General features: G+C 37.8%; 1 protein-coding gene across 1 annotated transcript in view; it reads left to right on the forward strand.

Moving 5' to 3' along the window:
* The window catches only part of HCN1 (hyperpolarization activated cyclic nucleotide gated potassium channel 1), a 466192-nt gene that overhangs the window by 363669 nt on the left and 80563 nt on the right, over nt 1-21960 (forward strand). The window contains exon 5 of the mRNA XM_061393578.1: nt 10051-10197. Within this exon, the coding sequence (XP_061249562.1) occupies nt 10051-10197 (147 nt within the window). The remainder of the gene's footprint in view (nt 1-10050; nt 10198-21960) is intronic.

A 21960-nucleotide genomic window follows, 5' to 3' on the forward strand; every position in this document is an offset into this window, starting at 1 on the left:
GATGAAGGAGTGAAAGTGAAAGTCACTCAGTTGTGTCCAACTCTTTGTGACCCCAGGGACTATACAGTCCATGGAATTCTCCAGGCCAGAATACTGGAGTTATACTGTCCTTTCCCTACTCCAGGGGATCTTTTCAACCCAGGAATCAAACCCAGGTCTCCCTCATTGCAGGTGGATTCTTTACCAGCTGAGCCACAAAGTACTGGGGAACATTAAAATAAGAATGATTCAGTTTTCTGGGAAGGGTATTATTTCATGAACAGAAAAACAATATAAATGTAATTTAAAGGTTTTTTTTTTAATTGCTTACCTTTACCGAGCCATCATTCTAGTTCACTGCTTTTAACTAGATGATGTCAGAGAGATGATCACATTTGCAATTTCCATCTTCACTTCTTATTTCCAGTCACTCTCAAATCATTTGCAACTTGTTTTGAATTGTTCCCTCTCCTATTGTATACACAGAGTCCAATGAAACCACCAACTGCAAAGTCACCAAAAACTTTACTGAACCTAACTCAGTGGATACTTTTTAGTTCCCCTCTATTGAGGCATCCCAGATTTTTCAGGAATAAAAGGATGCCTTTAAATTACTTCTTAATTTCATATATCAATATATTTCTAATCTGAACACAATAAACTTAAGAAACTAAAAGCTCAAAGGAAATGAAAAAATGTTTGGAATTAAAATGAGTTCTAGGAATTTCAAGAAATATTCAAAAGTGCAGAAAAATGTAGAAAAAAATTATGGATTATAGGGAAATGTAGGAGTAAACACAGAGAAAAAATATATGAAATAAGTGATAGGAAACATGGACCATATCCAGCTAAGTGAATTCATTATCTCAAAGCCCCACATCCAACTAGAGGAGTTCAACCTAGAATTCTGTCATGTAGTCTGAGTCTAACAGAAATATTTTCAGACAAAAAAAGTCATTCCAAAAACCTATATTCCCACTCAATAGTTCTTAGTTGTTTACTTTGGGATTGGTTCCAGCAACCTGAATAAATAAACCAAAAGGAAAACATAGGATCTAGGAACAGTGAACCCAACCAGGGACGTTGTAGGGAAATCATAAAGGAAAATCTCTGAAGAAAACTCAATAGATATTGGGTAGGATAAGGAAGCTGGGAAAATATGACACTAAAATAAGAGCTATTTGTGCAAGAAATAAAAGTCATTTAAAAATCCATGAAAGAAAAGAAAATGTCATCAGATGCTCCACTTATCATCATGACACATGATCAGAATAATGCAGACACTTTATGGGTTTGGTAGGTTCAATTATGAGTACAAAATATATCCACTTTTACATCTTAAAAGTAGAGACAACCAAAGTTAGACAGTAGGATGAAGGAGGGAGTTTGTTACTTTCATCTAGTAAATTTGCCTAGGGTTCTCTGAAAAAAAAAATAAAGGTATAAATAGATTATGTCAAGTTATAAAGGGATAGGGAAGAATTAGCACTAGTAACAGAATTCTAGCATGAGAGAAGGACTGAAAAGATATGGGGGACTGTAAGTAGTTAAACTCTTTCCTATGGCAAAAAGTCAGTAAATGATACCTATAATTAATCCATATGAGAAATAGAGACAGAAGCATATTGCTTAGAGATATGGACTAAACACCTTTGGTCGCAGGACAGGAATAGAGATGCAGACATAGAGAATGGACTTGTGGACATAGTGTGGTAAGGACAGGGTGGAATGAATTGAAAAAGTAGTATTGATATATATACATTGCTGCTGCTAAGTCACTCAGTCGTGTCCGACTCTTTGCGACCCCATGGACTGTAGCCTACCAGGCTCCTCCGTCCACGGGGTTTTCCAGGCAAGAACACTGGAGTGGGGTGCCATTGCCTTCTCCAATATATACACCACCATATGTCAAATAGATAGCTAGTGGGAAGCTGCTATATGACACAGGGAGCCCAACCTGGCACTCTGTGACAACCTAGAGGGGTGGGATTCAGGATGGATTGGAGAGAGGCTCAAAGCTCAAGAAGGAGGGGATATATATATATATATATATGCTGCTAAGTCGCTTCAGTTGTGTCCAACTCTGTGCGACCCCATAGATGGCAGCCCAACAGGCTCCCCCATCCCTGGGACTCTCCAGGCAAGAATACTGCTGTGGGTTGCCATGCCCTCTCCATATATGCATATATATCTATATCTATCTATCATCTATAGATATATATAGTTAGAGCTGATTTGTGTTGTTGTATGGCAGAAACCAACACAACATTGTAAGGCAATTATCCTCTAATTAAAAATAAATAAAAATGATGGCATGGGAGAAGTGAGACTGCTGGAATGGGCAATGAATATTTGTAATTGTTATAAACACTCTATTTGAGCTCATTTCTACTATCGTCAGGGAGAAAGAAAATTTCTTCTATCCTTCTAGGTTCTTCCTTTTGGTCTAAGAACGAAATTAAATTGAGCCAGTGAACAGGTGAAAACCACATTTAATTTTTGGTATGTATATGAATCCCACATAATTGCTAGGGTCAGAGACCCCACATACAGGGGAGGTTCAGAGACAAAGAGGTACACTAAGGTGTATATACTATCCTGGGAATGGGAGAAGGATCTGGAACTCTCAAAGACAGGAGAGTAACTCACAGAATGATTAAAAAAGAAGAGGGTTGGTGGGTAGTTAGATGTTTATCCACTCATACAGATGGGGCCACTTAGATAAAACTCTCTGGAAATAACTCTTTCTCTGGGAAAATTCCCCAATTTAAATTATCCTAGGTAATTAAGCAAAGGGAAATAGTTTCTCTTGAGCCAACAGGGTTTCCACTGCCTGTAGCAAAAAATAGTCAACATGAAAAAGTGGTGCATATTGGGGTTGCCTCTTCTGAAACCCTATACTATCATGTACATGCATTATATATGTCATATACATGTGTATTATATAATTGTTGCTGCTGCTTTTCATTCACTAAGTCCTGTCCAACTCTTTGTGACAACATGGACTCTAGCATGCCGGGCTTCTCTGTCTTCCACTATCTGTCAGAGTTTGCTCAAATTCGTGTCCATCTCATGCTGTGTCACTCCCACCTCCTCCTGCTCTCAATCTTTCCCACCATAAAGGTCTATTTCAGTGAATTGGTTTTCCCATCAGGTGGCCAGAGTATTGGAGCTTCACCTTCAGCAACAGTCCTTTCAATGCATATTCAAGGTTGATTTCCTTTAGGATTTTGATCTCCATGCAGTCAAAGGGACTCTCAAGAATCCTTTCCAGCACCACAATTCAAAAGCATCGATTCTTTGGTGCTCAGCCTTCTTTAGGATCTAACTCTCACACCCATCCATGACTACTGGAAACCGTAGCTTTGACTATATGGACCTTTGTCAGCAAAGTGGTGTCTCTAAGTTTGTTTAGTGATGTCTCTATGCTGTCTAGCTTTGTCAAAGCTTTTCTTCCAAGGAGAAAGCGTCTTTTAATGGATGTGAAAAAGCATCTTTTTCATGGCCGCAGTCACCATCCACAGTGATTTTGGAGCCCAAAATAATGAAGTCTGTCACTGTTTCCACTTTTTCCTCATCTATTTGCCATGAAGTGATGGGACCGGGTGACATGATCTTAGTTTTTTGAATGTTCAGTTTTAAGCCAACTTTTTCACTCTCCTGTTTCACCTTCATCAAGAGGTTCTTTAGTTCCTCTTTGCTCTCTGCCATTAGGGTGGTACATCAGCATATCTGAGGTTATTGATATTTCTCCCCGCAATCTTGCTTCCAGCTTGTACTTTGTCCAGCCCAGCATTTCTCATGATGTACTCTGCATATAAGTTAAACAAGCAAGGTGACAATATACAGCCTTGTTGTACTCCTTTCCCAATTTTGAACCAGTTCATTGTTCCATGTCCAGTTCTAATTGCTGTTTATTTACTCTCATGCAGGTTTCTCAAGAAACAGGTAAGGTGGCCTGATACTCCCATCTCTTTAAGAATTTTCCAATTTTGTTGTGATCCATACAGTCAAAGCGTTTAGCATAGTCGATAAAGAATTACATGTTTGTCTGGAACTTCCTTGCTTTCCATGATCCAATGAATGTTGGCAATTTGATCTCTTGTTCCTCTGACTTTTTTAAACCCAGCTTGTACATCTCAAAGTTCTTGGTTCACATACTGCTGAATCCTAGCTTGGAGGATTTTGAGCATATCTTTACTAGCATGTGAAATGAGAGTAATTATATGGTAGTTTGAACATTCTTTGGCATTGTCCTTCTTTGAGATTTGAATGAAAACTGTCCTTTTCCAGTCCTGTGGCCCCTGCTGAGTTTTCCAAATTTGCTGGTATATTGAATACAGCACTTAAGCAGCAGCATCGTTTAAGGTTTGAAATAGCTCAGCTGGAATTCTGTCACCTCTACTAACTTTGTTCATCATAATGCTTCCTAAGGCCCACTTGACTTCACACTCCAGGATATCTGGCTCTAGGTTAGGGACCATACCATCATGGTTATCTGGGTCATGAAGGTCTATGTTGTGTAGTTCTGTATATTCTTGCCACCTCTTCTTAATCTCTTCTGCTTCTCTTAGGTCCTTACCATTTCTCTCCTTTATTGTGCTCATCCTTGCATGAAATTTTCCCTTTATATCTCCAATTTTATTGCAGAGATATCTAGTCTTACCCATTCTATTATTTTCCTCTATTTCTTTGCATTGTTCGTTTCAGAAGGCCATCTTACTTCTCCTTGCTATTCTTGGGAACTCTGCATTCAGTTGGGTATATCTTTCCTTTCTCCCTTGCCTTTTGCTTTTCTTCTTTGCTCAGCTATGTGTAAAGCCTCCTTATGCAACCACTTTGCCTTCTTGCATTTCTTTTTGTTTGGAATGGTTTTGGCCACTGCCTCCTATACAATGTTAAGAACCTCCGTCCATAGTTCTTCAGGCACTCTGTCTACCAATTATTGACTTGACTCTATTTGCACCTCTACTGTATTATCATAAGGGATTTTATTTAGGTCATACCTGAATGACCTAGTGGCTTTCCCTATTTTCTTCAATTTTAGCCTGAATTTTGCAATAAGGAGCTCAATAAGGAGCCCCAGTCAGGACCAGGTCTTATTTTTGGTGACTGTACAGAGCTTCTCCATCTTTGGCTGCAGAGAACATAATCAATCTGATTTTGGTATTGACCATCTAGTGATATCCATGTGTAGAGTTGTTTCTTGGATTGTTGTTTAAAAAGATATTTGCTATCACCAGTATGTTTTCTTGACAAAGCTCTGTTAGCCTTTACCTTGCTTCATTTTGTACTTCAAAGCTAAACTTACCAGTTATCCCTTGTATTCTTGATTTCCTACTTTTGCATTCCAATCTCCTATAATGATAAGGACATCTTTTTCTGGTGTTAGTTCTGGACGATGTTGTAGGTCTTTATAGAACCAGTCAACTTCAGCTTCTTATAACTTTAATTGCACAGAACATTTAAAATATAGAAGTACATTACTCTTTTAAATGGCACCTCTTTTATAGTTTGTAAATCCGACAATGAATTTTTGATTTTGTATATTCCAGAAATAATTGTATTTGAATCTTTGCTTTTCAAAAATTTATTGATCAGTTATCTATTATGCAGGTTATCTTTTATATACTTATATGTATGCACATCACTAGAATTAACAGAAACTGTTATTTTATTTTTCATTTTTATTAATACTTTGCCAGCTTATGCATAATTTTAACACCTAGTTTATTTCCTGTCCCCCTACCATTAGATATCCTCTTCAAAAATTTGTTTATTATTTTTATTTCTTCACGTCACATGAAAGTGATATTTTTATTCATAAGAAATAGCTTTTCAGTAAGTGTTGTGTTCCAACATAATTCCCAAGTTCTCAGAGTATGGTTCAGTATCTCTTCTCTCCAAATATACTCGTTTTGAGTGGCCCCTTATCCTTTGAAACTATCCTTCTTTGGATTTTGTTAACCAAGCTTTTCTGTCTGCTCTTACATCTTGCTGGCTAATATGAGTTCCCTTAACTTGCTCAAGGTCCATGACTCAACTGCTTTTAAAATATCGGTCCCACTTTTTGTCTTTTTATGTCTTCATTTGACGCATCCTTGCTGATCCCTTAGTCACTGACTCTGCGTGTTTTATCTTCTGAGTGCCTGACCTACATATAAGCATTAGAATGTGCCATGAGCATCTTAAACTTAGCTTGTCAGAAACTGGATTTCTTTTTCTTTCCCGTACACTCCCTCAAATGTACTTCCTTACGTCCTAAGATAACACAGTACTTGGCATGTAGAAGTGGTTCTGATATTTTAGTGTATGGAGGACCTGTTAAAACACAACTGCCAGACTTTCTAATTCAGAGTTTCTTATTCAGTGGGCCTGGGGTAGAGACTATGAATGTGCGTTTCTAAGTTCCCAGGTTATACTGATGTTTTGGCAACCACACCTTGAGAACCACTGGCACACAGCAATCAATTAATACTTGTTAGATAAATCATTTCTATGAGTGAATGTTTAAAATATGTAATATATGCTCAAAGTCAACTGAACTCAGTAATGAACTGAACTCAGTAAATGACAAAAAAAATATTCATAGAACTTCTGTCTGAAGAAACAAGGAAGATCCATTGGTATAACACCCTCTTACTGTAGATCATTAAACTGAAGTCTAAAGGGATTGGAAAGAAGGAAAAATAAGTAGACTCAACCCATCTTGACTTTCTGTGAAAATTAAGTAATTTTATGGGTCATATTTTTATTTAGCTAATCAAGTATTAGTTTTTTAACTTCAGAGATTATTCATACAGCAGATTATTATTTTTTTCTCTAGATGAGTAGACTTTTGCATCCAGGCACAAATTTCCCAAAATGATTAAAATGCTGCTAAATTTTAATGCTGCCTCCCATACCCCAGAGATGCATGTAGAGAGGGGAGAAATCTAGAGCTCAGTATGCCACTTAACATTCAAGATTGTCATCACCCCAAGCACTGTATTGGCAAGCAATCAGCTGAGAAAAGTGAGTAGAGGTTACCTGACACATACTGGTCCTACAGAAAGAATTCTGCAGGTTAGAATTCTTCATTTTCCCAGAATCAAAAGGACTTTCATCAATGTTGTAAGTGTCCAAACTGTGGCAGCTCTGTTGTCTAAAGCTATTTTATTGTTTTCCCAAGTTTGGATATTTGACAGAACTGACCAGTCTTCAGTTTTCCCTGGTGACTCAGTGGTAAAGAACCTGTTTGCCAATGCAGGAGACTCGCATTTGATCCCTAGGTTCGAAAGATCCTCTGGAGAAGGAAACGGCAACCCATTCTAGTATTCTTGCCTGAGAAATCCTATGGACATAGGAGCCTGGTTGGCTATAGTCCTTGAAGTCACAAAAGAGTCAGTTTGGAGAGCGCTCACCAACAAAGCTCTCAGTAGGTCTTTAAATAGTCCACTCAAATTAGTCGAATCAAGTAGGCTAGTTGCTAATCACTCATGCAGAAGTTAGCTTTGTGGATCTCCAGTGGTATTTCGGATCCTAAACAGTTCATCAAATATCCCACTGCCTTCTTCTTGGCTATAAGTAGAAATCAGATACACAAATGTTGCTAAAAATAAGGATAGAGCTTTTCCAGTCCAGCTGCAAATGAACTTTATCCTACACAGCAATCTTGTAGGATAGAGAAAAGCTGACACTTCTTTCCTTAGAACCAGCTGCACAAGGGGCCAAGCAGGCTGAATCCCAGGTCTCTAGCTAGGTGCAGGCTACCAAGATTAAGTGGGCACACAGACTCTGACTTCTTCAGGAAAAATTAACCCAGTCTTCTCAAGTACATACAAGAAGCCATTTACACACGATGCCAGTGACAGCACTGGTGCCTAAATTCAGAGCCTGAAATCATAATCAATTTGCTTCATATAAGTGTGTGTGTATATATATATATCTGAAGCCCATATTGGCTTTCCAGATGGCTCAGCAAGTAAAGAATCTTCCTGCAACCCCAAAGACCCAAGTTCCATCCCTGGGTCGGGAATATCTCCGGAGGAGAACATGGCAACCCACTCCAGCATTCTTGCATGGAAAATCCCACCAATAGAGGAGCCTGGCTTCAGTTCATAGGGTTGTGAAGAGTCAGACATGACTTAAGCGACTGAACATGCACACACGCATATGCATATATGTTTGTTGTTGTTCAGTCGCTAAGTAGTGTCTTGACTGGTTTGCGACCCCATGGACTGCAGCACACCCGGCTTCACTATGTCCTTCATCGTTTCCTGGAGTTTGCTCAAGCTCATGTCCATTGAGTCAGTGATGCCATCCAACCATCTCATCCTGTCACCCCCTACTTTTCTGCCCTCAATCTTTCCCAGCATCAGGTTCTTTTCCAAGAGTCGGCTCTTCACATCAGGTGGCCAAAATGTTGGAGCTTCAGCTTTAGCATCAGTCTTTCCAATGAATGTTCAGAGTTGATTTGCTGTAGGATTTACTTGTTTGATCTCCCTGCTGTCCAAGGGACTCTCAAGAGTATTCTCAAGCACAACAGCTCAAAGTCATCAATATATGTGTGTGTGTGCATGCCTACAATAGTAGTAAGCCTGCAGGCTTTACTTTAATATGTAAATGTGTGTGTATATATGTGTGTTACCTACTAGGGTTACTGTAGGTAATACCCACAGTAGTTAGGCCAGCAGGCTTTACTTTAAGGAACAGTCTGGTGACCAAGCAAAGGGATCTCATGACAAAGCTGTATTTCCTTTGAGAATACTAATCTCTAAAAGAGAATGTCCCCAAAATATGAATTTTATGAGTAAATAATGTACTTAAAAATATTTGAAGAAGTATAATACAATGGGTTGCTGTTTCCCATTAGGTATATTTATTAATTACCAGTTATTGTGGCAAGGAGTCCAGTCATCTAGATCTTCTGGCTTGAGTTCTGTTATCAGGAAAAGATTTGAAACAAAAATATTCATAGATAATACACCAAATGTGTCATGTTTAAGGAAAGATTTTTTCCATTATCTTCATCCAGTTTTATTACCTACCTTTTCATTTGTATTCAGCTTTATCATCTGCATGGTGGAACTAATTTAGGGGATTCTAACCAATTTTTTTCAAAGTATAGTCTTATGACTGCCTGCATTTGAAATATCAAGGGAATATTTCTCAAATTTAAATGTGTGTGAGTCATCCAGGGCATCTTTCTTAAGATGCAGATTCTGGTTTTTTAAAGCCTGAAATTCTCCTCTAATAAGCTACCAAGTAATATATGTGCTTCTGGGTTCCTGTTTGATTTGTAGGGACTTTTTTTTAAAGTGTGTGTTTATGTATATGAATATGTATATAAATTTACAAAGGCGGGTACCTCAACAGAATCAATATCTGGAGTTAGAAATGCAAATCATTCCCCAAAGACCACCTCATCACAAGTTTTATGAACAATCAGGTTTAAGAAGTACTTATTTAAATAAAATTAAGTGTCTAAATTAAGTTTCAGCTATAAAACTATGTGGATCTAGTCTCATTCTGATATTTTTCCACATCCTAAATTCAAGTCAAACGTAGTCTCTTAATTTATAGGGCATGAGTGTTGCTTGAGGATATATGACTTACAAACAGTTGCCAAACTTTGTACCTCCAGATTAAAATTTTAATTAGGTCTTATCTTTGGCTATAAGATCTAAGATAAAACCTTTGTACTATCCAGAGTTATGAGATTCTTTTTCCAAATGCTAAACAGCAACTGCATACTTCTTTTAGAACTGCTTTTTCCTTTTAATGGCGTTACATTTTTTTTTCTTGGCTCATCACTGGATTTTGGGGGCTACACCCAGTTCACTCTGAACTCCTTCCATGCTTCCTCTCCATAACTCTTCAGGTCTTTACAGGAAATGTTTACCTAAACAAATACCATCCATAGTATGTGACATAGAGTAGGTACTTTACAACCTAGTACAGTAATTCATTCACCTTAAAGAATTTCTTCATTACTCAAAAGTTGTTGAATATAGCATAACAAAATCACATCATGGTTTCTCATACAGCCTAACAACGTTTTCTAATTTCTGTTTTTTCCTTTTCTTACAGTATAAGCAAGTGGAACAATACATGTCATTCCATAAGTTACCAGCTGATATGCGTCAGAAGATACATGATTATTATGAACACAGATACCAAGGCAAAATCTTTGATGAGGAAAATATTCTCAATGAACTCAATGATCCTCTGAGAGAGGTAAGATTTATTGTCCTCAGTCTCCACGAGTGTGATCATTGTTTACTTTCTCTTTTCCTGGGAAATCCTCAATTCCATGTTTTGACATTACTCAAAAAAAATTAAAACAATGTTAAAACAGTTTTTCCCTTTATTCACCCTTATGTTCTCACGTTTACAGGCTCTGTGTTTTTAAAAAATGACTGGAGAATTGTTCTTCTAATTATGATTCTCAAGATACCAATTTATTTTCTGTATCCCTGGTTACAAGTCCTTTCTTTGGTACTCATTGTCCATAGCCTTCCTGTCTTCCACTTTCTCATCTCATGCTCACCAAATTGTTTCATTAACTTCTTTGTGATTTTCACTTTTTTCCTATTTTTGTTTTTCCTGTTCATCTCCTGGACCCTGATCACAGACTGACTTGACCCTTGTGAGTCATTCATTTCCTATTACTTCATTAAAACACTTTGCAACATCTATAACCACCTCTTTTCTCCAGTGGCCCTTCCTTCCCTCCCTAGATGTCTTCCCTCTGCCCACTGGAATGTTCAGGTCACCCCTAGATCAAACGAACATTCTCTTGATTGTGTTTCTTACACTGGTTTTCTCTTTCTCTTTTCTTTTACTACTAATCTGGAAAGATTACTCTATAATTATCTCCTACTGTGGTTCAATCTCCACTTCTTTACCAAAATCGTTTCCTTGAATATTTAGTGATGACAAATCACAAAAAATATCAGTGAACATTTAGTGATGACATCATTTGTCTTGGATCCATTGGCAGTTCTTTTAAACGCTTAATAACACCTATAGCCAGAATCTTTTGAGGGAGCTCCTTTAACACTAAACCATTACTGTCTTTGGCTTTTCACTTTCCATTTCTGGATTTATTTTCTTATTTATTTCATCTAGCTCTTTAGTTCTGGAAATTTGACCTCCAAATTCTTGACATAATCTCTGTTGTCTTAAAACCTATATGATTTCCCTTTGCCATTGCTACCTGATTTCCATTTGCCATACATATATAGTAAACTATGTATTAAAGTGATTATCTTCCATCACTAAGCCATTTATCCTTTGAAGTCTCTCTCTCTGTAAATATTTTATTCTTTTGAGTCATATAGAATGTAAAACTTTAGCCTTTTTTAATCTTTCTTTGCTCTGCACATCCAGTCAATCACCACATGCTATCAATTCACTGTAACAATGTATCTTACAGCTATGTCCTTATCTCTTTTACCAAGTTCATGACCCTAACCTTATTGCTCTCACATGGATTATTTGCACTATCCTTTTAGTTTATCTTGCAACCTTTGGTCTGTTTTCTCTAATTACCACTTAAAGCAGCGATGCCAAATTAATCATTTACATGTATGAGATAGTCATGTATCTGCTCAGAAACATTGTCTTTACAAGTTCATCAAATAGAGCCTCTTTGGACTCATATTTGAGCCCTTCTATGCTCTGATCCTTGCTAAATTTCCAGCTTTAGTTTTCCCTTTTGCTCTATATTTTCCAAAGTGGCCTATAGCCAAATTGTGCAACTTACTGTTTTGCAAAAAGCAATTCTGATTTCTCAACTTGCATCATATGTTTTCCAGATATGTTTCTCATCTGTTGGCAAATGTAGTTCAAATAATATTTCTTTATTTTTACTTCCTTTGATTGTCCAGATTAGATCTGGTCTCTTTTTTCCCTGACCCCCAGGGCACCGAGTCCATGTTTGAGTACTACTTTCCATTTTGTCTATTATCACGATTTTTCCACATTAGTTTCCTCCACTTTTGTCTTGAAAGTTCCTTAAGAGCAAAGGTCACTTCCTCTATATTTTAAATTGTTATTGAAATTCCAACTATATATAGCAAATATAAATACTCAATAAATATGTCCATCTCACCTAACATCTTTACCATTTATAACCATCCCTAAGTATCTACATCCATAAAAGTTATTTGTATTTTTTAAGCCTTAAGCTATCAGTTAAGAGTTTTGGAAATAGAAGGAGCTGAATATCTGCTATTGATTAAATTATTTTCTCTACAAAGTCCTCAATCAATAACGTCCAAATCTTTTTGCTTTGAGAAATAGAATTAAACCTTTGTATTTAAAAAAAAAAAGCTATATATCATTTTTTAAATTTATTAATATGTTTTGCTTTATCTCTTTGTTGGATTATAGATTTTGTTTTAAATACAAATCCTCTTCACTAAGAGGCCGAAGCTCACGATACTGAAACCAGGTTAGGTTCTCAAGGGCCAGACAGGATTCAAAGGTGGGGTAAGATGGGCCATAGTGTAGAGACAAAGATAACTGAATAGACAGTATCAAGGATTAAAATGGAATCAATAGGCAGATGGATACAATAAATCTAAGGTTTTATTTGAAAGAAGCAGAAAAGTAAGGATTCCAACAGAAAATGTCATTGAGGGACTATAGAAAGCCAACAGAAAGTGAGAATAAAAATGAACCCTAAAAAGCTGAATGATTAAATGAGAAACATTTCTCCATGCTAAAAATGCTTAATGTAATATAAAGGATAACAAGAAAATTTTCTTAATCATGTGTGTTTGTTATTAGTTACTGCTACACTTTGACTCTGATCTTAAGTGGAAAAATTCCACTTTTCATTTTTATCCCCTTCAGTTCAGTTGCTCAGTCGTGTCTGATTCTTTGCGACCCATGGACTGCAGCATGCCAGGCTTCCCTGTCCTTCACCAACTCCCAGAGCCTACTCAAACTCATGTACATCACATCGGTGATGACATCCAGCCATCTCATCCTCTGTTGTCCCCTTCTCCTCCCACCTTCAATCTTTCCCAGCATCAGAGTCTTTTCCAATGAGTCAACTCTTTGCATGAGGTGGCCAAAGTACTGGAGTTTCAGCTTCAGCATCATTCCTTCAAAAGTACACCCAGGACTGATCTCCTTCAGAATGGACTGGTTGGATCTCCTTGCAGTCCAAGGGACTCTCAAGAGTCTTTTCCAACACCACAGCTCAAAAGCATCAATTCTTCAGTGCTCAGCTTTCTTTATAGTCCAACTCTCACATCCATACACATGCCCCCAATTCCCTCAGTTCCTACAACTATCTGTCATTCACTTATAATAATTTTTTCCTTATATTTTCAAATGCCATGTTCTTGCCTGGAGAATCCCAGGGACAGAGGAGCCTGATGGGCTGCTGTCTATGGGGTTGCACAGAGTCGGACACAACTGAAGCGACTTAGCAGCAGCAGCAGCAGCATAGTTCAAAGCTTCAGCATCTTTTCCTTCACTTTCTGACATGCACCCACCACTTTTCTCCCTGCCTTTGGTCTCGGTTAGCTCAAATGTATCCCATCCCTTGGCTATCATATTGAATGATATACAACACAAGTTCAGTGTTACTTTCTTGAAGTCTAACTATGGCCCCCTATCCCCTCTAAGAAAAAGGCCAAGCTGCTTGAATTGCACTGGAGAAGCTCTGTGGTCTGCCTCCATCTTTGCATTCATGATTCACTGACAGAAAATTGTTGGTAATTTCCCTGGGAGGGAAAATGTTGCTGATTGTCTCTTGGCCTTTCTTTATGCTACCTTCTCTATCTTCAATCCTTTCTACCCGACTTTCCTTCAATTTTCCATCAAACAATCTTACCAGGTATGAGTTTCTTCAAAAATTTTCTCTGAAAACTCTCCATCCTTGTATTTTCATTTGTCAGTTTACTCTTCATCTCTTTCAAGACTGTGAGCTTCTTGAGGGTAGAGACTGTGCCATAGTATCTCTGTATCTCTAGTGACTAGTATTTGATAGGAGCTCATTAAATATTTATTAGAAAAATGGTCTTTTACTGAATTATGAGTGAAAAGCAGGGTAAAAAATTATGGCTACTTAATCAAATTAGAGATCTTAGAAGCAGAAACATGAAATACTGAAATATTTAACATCCTAAAAAGGTGAAAACAATGTTTGTTCCTTTGTTCTTCAGCGTTTGCTCTTCTGGCATCAGAGTCACACAAAAGCCAAACTTTAATGTGAACTAAAACTATAGAAACAGGAAGCGTAGCATAGGAAAGTAAGCAAAGACATTGGCCAGCAGGTAACAGAAGTCATTATTCATTATCCATTTAGAAACCTGGATATAAAAAACCCAGATATGTTTTACAAAGAAAAGTTTAGTAAGAACAATGGGAAATATATCTTGTTCTCTGTTAACTTGGAGTATTATGTGCCTGCTATATTTAGGTCATAGTGGTAGATCACAAGAAATGTTTTAAAAGTAGTAAAATACATCATTCTGTCTTTCAAAAGCTGTATTCCAATTTAGAAGATGAGGTGTTAATTTATGCAAAGATGTATTTTGGTCCCTATTGTGCCTCTTGTGTCCAGAAAGTGCCTGGCATATAGAAGACATTGAATGATTGATACTATAAATATAAATGAATAAACCAGGATACTTGGGAAAACTAGATTATTTGATATGTATATTTTAATAAAAGGTAAAAATATAAGATGTGCATTGTATGCACGAACACATGCCACATGTAATTGTTAATCATATATTCAAGTTTGAGCGGACAACTATCTTACATTTTAATAAGACTTTTAACTTAAAATGCTTCGTTGTCCAGAAACCTCTTTTTTATGAAAGTATTTTGCATAATATGAGATGCTGATTTATACTTTAGAGCAACAGTTTCTGCTAACACAAGTCTGGGTACTCACAAATGTACAAAAGTGAAAGGTTAGATTCTAAAAAGCTTACTAAAAAAAACCCATTGTTTGAAAATAGAGAAAGAAAATAAAATGTGGTTCTTATGAATGTGAAATTATTCCTTACTCATAATCAATTAAATCTGTGTTGTATCTATTTTATTCTCCATCCTTTCTCTTCAATGTGTTTGAATATTTTTAAATATGAAGAATCTCTAAGATGTAGAATGGCAGGAAGAATTTCATTTGTGTGACCTTTGAAAGCTCTTACCAGAAACTCATATCATGCATATGCAAAATAATTTAGCCAGTAGATATTTTGAGAGCAAAACTTTATGGAAAGAATTCTTGTACAGAAACTAGGTGATATATCTTTTTCATACATTGGAGACAAATTGCTGAAATGCCTTCAACAAATACCTCAACAAATGCCTTCAACAAGACCTCAACAAATTGAGGTCTCCATACAAATGTTACCTCCTTAACAGGGCCTCCCCTGAGAAGTTCATCTGGATTTAATTTCCTTGCATTCTCCATCATATGAGTTTTGTTGTTGGTACACATCACTTTGTTGTCTTGTTGTCTCTTTTTATTTATTTGTTAATTGTCTGATCTATTATAGGAACTCAGGACCCAAGAAAGTAAGGACTTCTTGATTTCCACCATAGCTCCAGACCCTCCATAGTACATCTTTAATAACTGCTTGTTGGATAAATAAATAAAGTCAAATTGTTAGATTATTAGATGATTAGAACTTGAAGGGAGCATTTTTGAGACACAGTAGAGATGCTGGAATGAAGAAAAGTGATGCCCAGAATTATGACATACTGTGGCCACTTACCTTTCTTAGTATCACTTTAGATTGTACTATGGAGAATGTGGTTTCTAACATATAACTAAAGGATGCTGGTATCTTTAGATTCCTCTGTGAGTTTGTTTTGATATACACACAAAACCCCCAGAAGGTCCTATTTTGCATGCAGTTGTTTTTATTTTCTTTTTAACTTTCTCAATGTTTATATACATTAGTGATTTATTTCTGAGTAAACCTGAGGGGTGGGAGAGTATGCCAGTAGAGTACAGTTATTAAAGGTTTCTGAGTATTTTGTCCAAACTCTATAATATTAATAGTATCCATGGGATAGATAGAAAATAAATACAATTTTTCTTACATTGGTATGCCAGGTGTGCATAGAGTAATGTCAGTGGTTCATAAAACACAAGTTGCTGGATTCCCTGTCTGAACCTAAGCAGTGAGCCACTCAAGGTGGAGAAAATTCAGAACAGCACATAAATCTGTGTGTTCTTCATCCTCGAGCTAGGCCATATGACCATAGCACTGGCCCCAGTGGCATTGTCAGCACCCTAAGAAGTGACTGGAAAGTCATCTAAAAAAATTATCTTTGTCTCACAGTCAACTAATATACATGGACCCGAGAATACAGGAACACCTACAGTTTTCTGAAAAAATTACTTAGAATAGTACCTAGAAACTTGGCATTTTAAATTAGAGCCACTATAGTGATGCATCAGAGAAGGCCATGGCACCCCACTCCACTACTCTTGCCTGGAAAATCTCATGGATGGAGGAGCCTAGTAAGCTCCAGTCCATGGGGTCGCTAAGAGTCAGACATGACTGAGTGACTTCCCTTTCACTTTTCACCTTCATGCATTGGAGAAGGAAATGGCAACCCACTCCAGTGTTCTTGCCTGGAGAGTCCCAGGGACGGGGAGCCTGGTGGGCTGCTGTCTATGGGGTCGCACAGAGTCGGACACGACTGAAGCGACTTAGCAGCAGCAGCAGCAGTGATGCATTAGTTATCTGTCATCTCTGTTCTCCACTCTCTTGTTGCTCTGTGACTGTGTCTGGTTAAAATTCTGAGTCTGCAAAGATGGACTTCAGTGATCTCCAGAAACCTCCTCTCCCTCCCAGTTGTGCCCAGTCCTGGTTTGCTTGGAGAGCCCTCCTATTCTTCTTCTATCCACTTAAAATATGCACCTGTTTTGCCTTGTGGGCTCGGAGGTCTTCTGTTTCATTGTTTTGAATGGTTTAAATTGCCTTTATGATATTCTCAGTGTTTTGAATAGCATCATGTATGAGTGAAAGCCAACTATGGAGGAGCCATGCAGCATCAGGGAGAGAGTATGGCCCTGGTTCCACTGGCTTCATTTTTTTTTTTTTTTTAATTTTATACTGAAGTTTACTGATGGCTCAGTGGTAAAGAATCTCCCTGCCAATGCAGGACTTAGAGGTTTGATACCTAGGTCGGGAAAATCCCCTGGAGAAGGAAATGGCAACATACTCCAGAATTCTTGCCTATAAAATCCCATGGACCGAGGAGCCTGGCAGGCTACAGTCCATGAGATTGCAAAGGGTCAGACACAACTGATCAACCAAACAACAAATAGTTGATTTATAATGTTATGTTAATTTCGGGTGTACAGCAAAGGGATTTAGTTATACGTATCAGATCAGATCAGATCAGATCAGTCTCTCAGTCGTGTCCAACTCTTTGCGACTCCATGAATCGCAGCACGCCAGGCCTCCTTGTCCATCACCAACTCCCGGAGTTCACTGAGACTCACGTCCATGGAGTCAGTGATGCCATCCAGCCATCTCATTCTTTTTCAGATTCTTTTCCCATATAAGTTATTACAGAATACTAAGTAGAGTTCCCTGTGCTATACAGTAGATCCTTTTTGACTATCTATTTTAATATAATAGTATGTATATGTTATGTATGTATATGTTAATCCCAATTTCCTAATTTATAGCCCCCCTCCCCACCATTCCCCTTGGTAACCATGAGTTTATTTTTAAGTCTGTGAGTCTGTTTCTGTTTTGTAAATAAGTTTTTTGTATCATCTTTTAGACTTGTGTTTCTCTGTGTGACTTAATTTAGTATGATAATCTCTAGGCCCATTTATGTTGCTGCAAATGGCATTATTTCTTCTTTTTTTTTTTTATTCAATTTTAATTTAAAAAAAATTATACATGTGTTCCCCATCCTGAACCCTCCTCCCTCCTCCCTCCCCATACCATCCCTCTGGGTCGTCCCAGTGCACCAGCCCCAAGCATCCAGCATCATGCATTGAACCTGGACTGGCATCTCGTTTCATATATGACATTTCACATGTTTTAATGCAAATGGCATTATTTCATACTTATTTTAAGGCTGAATAATATTCCATTGTATACACATAGACCACATCTTTATTCATTAATCTGTGGATGGACATTTCAGTTGCTTCCATGTCTTGGCTGTTGTAAGTAGTTCTGAAATGAACATTGGGGTGCATGTATCTTTTTCAAGTATAATTTTCTCCAGATACATGCCCAATAGTGGGATTGATGGATCATATGGTAAGTCCCACACTGTTCTCCATAGTGCCATTCAGTTCAGTTCAGTTGCTCAGTCGTGTCTGACTCTTTGCGACCCCATGAATCGCAGCACGCCAGGCCTCCCTCTCCATCACCAACTCCCGGAGTTCACTCAGACTCGTCCATCGAGTCAGTGATGCTGTCCAGCCATCTCATCCTTTGTTGTCCCCTTCTCCTCCTGCCTCCAATCCCTCCCAGCATCAGAGTCTTTTCCAATGAGTCAACTCTTCGCATGAGGTGGCCAAAGTACTGGAGTTTCAGCTTTAGCATCATTCCTTCCAAAGAAATCCCAGGGCTGATCTCCTTCAGAATGGACTGGCTGGATCTCCTTACAGTCCAAGGGACTCTCAAGAGTCTTCTCCAACACCACAGTTCAAAAGCATCAATTCTTCGGTGCTCAGCCTTCTTCACAGTCCAACTCTCACATCCATACATGACCACTGGAAAAACCATAGCCTTGACTAGACGGACCTTTGTTGGCAAAGTGCTTTTGAATATGCTACCTAGGTTGGTCTCATATAAATGCAGCACCACAACTTAGTATCTGCACAACTTTGGGCTCTTTCATAACTTGTACATGTTTTACTTTCTTCATCTTTTAAATATAAATGATGATGATGATAAGTACCTAACAGAGATATTTTAAAATTAAATGAGAAAAAAACCCAAAACATTAAAAGTTTGAAAAGTGCCTGGTACATAGTAAGTACACAGTAAAATTTGATTCTTAGTATTACTATGATACCGTGAAAAATAGTATATAGTTGCAGCCCACACGGCTCTTACAACTTGATGAGAGACAGAAATTTAAACCAGCAATTATAACTGCGTGTTAGTGCTATGAGAGGTCATTCAGAGGGTGTTAGACCATACCTCAGAGGGACACCAACTCAAGGTTTATCGTATGTCTCATTTCTTTTGGAATTTATTCAAACAATCTGCTAACAAGCCCTTCCTCCAGTTTAACAACCAGGCTTCTGGAGACAGCATCTTAGCATCAAAACTTGGCATTGGAATTTTAGGATCAGAGACTGATGACGCTTTAATGCAGGAGTATATTTAAAACAAAAAACTAACTAGAAAAATTCAGTGAGCCATACCCCTCTGCTTATGAGAGCCTGTTGGAATGTGTACAAAGTAAGAAGGTCTATTTTTATCATGATCAGATTTATACTGATTTGATTAGTGCAAAATGGCAAACTTAACAGTCGAGAAAGAGGTTAATGCACTTCTAAGTCTGTCTCCAAAGTTCAGAACTGATCTATTTTTAAACAATGGCATGTGAAGAGCTGTGGGCTGAAAATAGGTACAGATCATGTGTCCCAGCAGAATATAGGACGTCAGTATATTTCATTTTCACAGAACATGAATTGGGCTGAGAGTATAATACTGTCCTTCTGACCTTTAGTTTCTTGAATAGAGTGTTAGGGAAAAATATCCTAATTTACACGCATATATTTAGTGTAATTCAGAACAAGTTCTTAAAGTACATACTTGTTGGTTTTTTGAATGTCTCCTAAAAATGTGTTTAGTTCAGATTAATTAAAATAGCCTAGACACGTAGTATTATAAAGCTATACAGGAATCGTGTGTCATATACTCACGTAAAAGGCACAGTAACCAAAGGCTAGAAAATATATGTAAGTGATCTAATCTTGGTCACATTACCAAGGAAAGAAATTGAGTCTTTACACTTTCATCTTAGAACTTTTCCCTTGCATCCCTAGTTTTTAGAAAACAAACAGACAAAAAGCATTTATTGATTTCTTAATGTGTGCAAGATACTGATTCAGGCATGATGAGAAGGGAAATCGTAAAATGCCCTTTCTAGTCCCACAGTGCTTTACTGTGTTTTTGTTGAGTAAAGATAGAAAAACATGAAAAAAAAATGAAGAAAAAGTTAAAATACATTACTAAAAATACAAGAAATGTAGGAAGTTACATATGGTTAATTGCCAGAGCAAAGCAGACATTACTCACTAAACTTTGAAATGGATTAAAGACTTAAATATATGGACCTAAAATCACAAAACTCTTAGAAGAAAACATAGGAAAAAATGCTTCTTGACATGGGTTCTGAAAATTATTTTTTTGGATGAGACCTAAAACACAAGCAATAAAATAAAACCTAAGTTAGTCGAACTACATAAACTAAAAAGCTTCTGCAGAACAATCAACACAATAAAAAGACAACACATGGACTGGAAGAAAATACTGGGAATCCACACATCTGAGGAGAGGTTAATATTCAAAATGTATAAACAACTGACATAATTCAAGAACATGAAAGCAAGCAGTCCAATTAAAAAGTGGGCAAAGGACCCAAATAGACTTTTTTTCCCCCCAGAAAAGACATTTAAATGGCCACGAGACATATTGAAATGTGCTGAATTTAACTGATCATTAGAGAAATGCAAATCCAAACCACAGGGAGCTATCACCTCACACCTATTGGAATGTCTGTTATCAAAGGACAAGATGTAGCCAGTACTGGGGAGGACATGGAGGAAAGAGAAACTGGGAGGGTCAGGAGGAAGACCGTTTGTATCATTGAGCAAGAGCCAGATCCCTGGACCTTTCCCTTGATTTTTTCCTAACATCCCTTCAGTACTCTGCTTTATTGACTATGCCAAAACCTTTGGCTGTGTGGCTCAAAACAACTTGTGGAAAACTCCTAAAGAGATGGGAATACCAGACCACCTGACCTGCCTCTTGAGAAAGCTGTATGCAGATCAAGAAGCAACAGTTAGAACTGGACATGGAACAACAGACGTTCTAAATTGGGAAAGGAATATGTCAAGATTGAATATTGTCACCCTGCTTATTTAACTTACATGCAGAGTACATCATGAGAAACACTGAGTTGGATGAAGCACAAGCTGGAATCAAGATTGCCAGGAGAAATATCAATAACCTCTAATATGTAGATGGCACCACCCTTATGGCAGAAAGTGAAGAAGAACTAAAGAGCCTCTTGATGAAAGTGAAAGAGGAGACTGAAAAGTTGGCTTAAAACTCAACATTCAGAAAACTAAGATCATGGCATCTGGTCCCATCAGTTCATGGCAAATAGATGGGGAAACAATGAAAACAGTGAGAAACTTTATTTTGGGGGGCTCCAAAATCACTGCAGATGGTGACTGCAGCCATGAAATTAAAAGACACTTGCTCCTTGGAAGAAAAGTTATGACCAACGTAGACAGCATATTAAAAATCAGAGACATTGCTTTGCCGACAAAAGTCTGTCTAGTCAAGGCTATGGTTTTTCCAGTGGTCATCTATGGATGTGAGAGTTGGACTGTAAAGAAAGCTGAGTGCAGCCGAAGAATTAATGGTTTTGAACTGTGGTGTTGGAGAAGACTCTTGAGAGTCCCTTGGATTGCAAGGAGATCCAACCAGTCTATCCTAAAGGAAATCAGTCCTGAATATTCATTGGAAGGACTGATGCTGAAGCTGAAACTCCAATACTTTGGCCACCTGATGCAAAGAACTGACTCTTTGGGAAAGACCTTGATGCTGGGAAAGATTGAAGGTGCAAGGAGAAGAGGACAACAGAGGCTGGATGGCATCACCGACTCAATGGACATGAGTTTGGGTAAACTCTTGGAATTGGTGATATACAGGGAGGCCTGACTTGCTGCAGTCCCTGGGGTCACGTAGAGTCGGGCAAGACTGAGCAACGAGAACTGAGCTTCAGTACTCACCACTA

The sequence above is a fragment of the Bos javanicus genome, chromosome 20 (assembly GCF_032452875.1).
Source record: "Bos javanicus breed banteng chromosome 20, ARS-OSU_banteng_1.0, whole genome shotgun sequence".
Taxonomy (NCBI): Eukaryota; Metazoa; Chordata; class Mammalia; order Artiodactyla; family Bovidae; genus Bos; species Bos javanicus.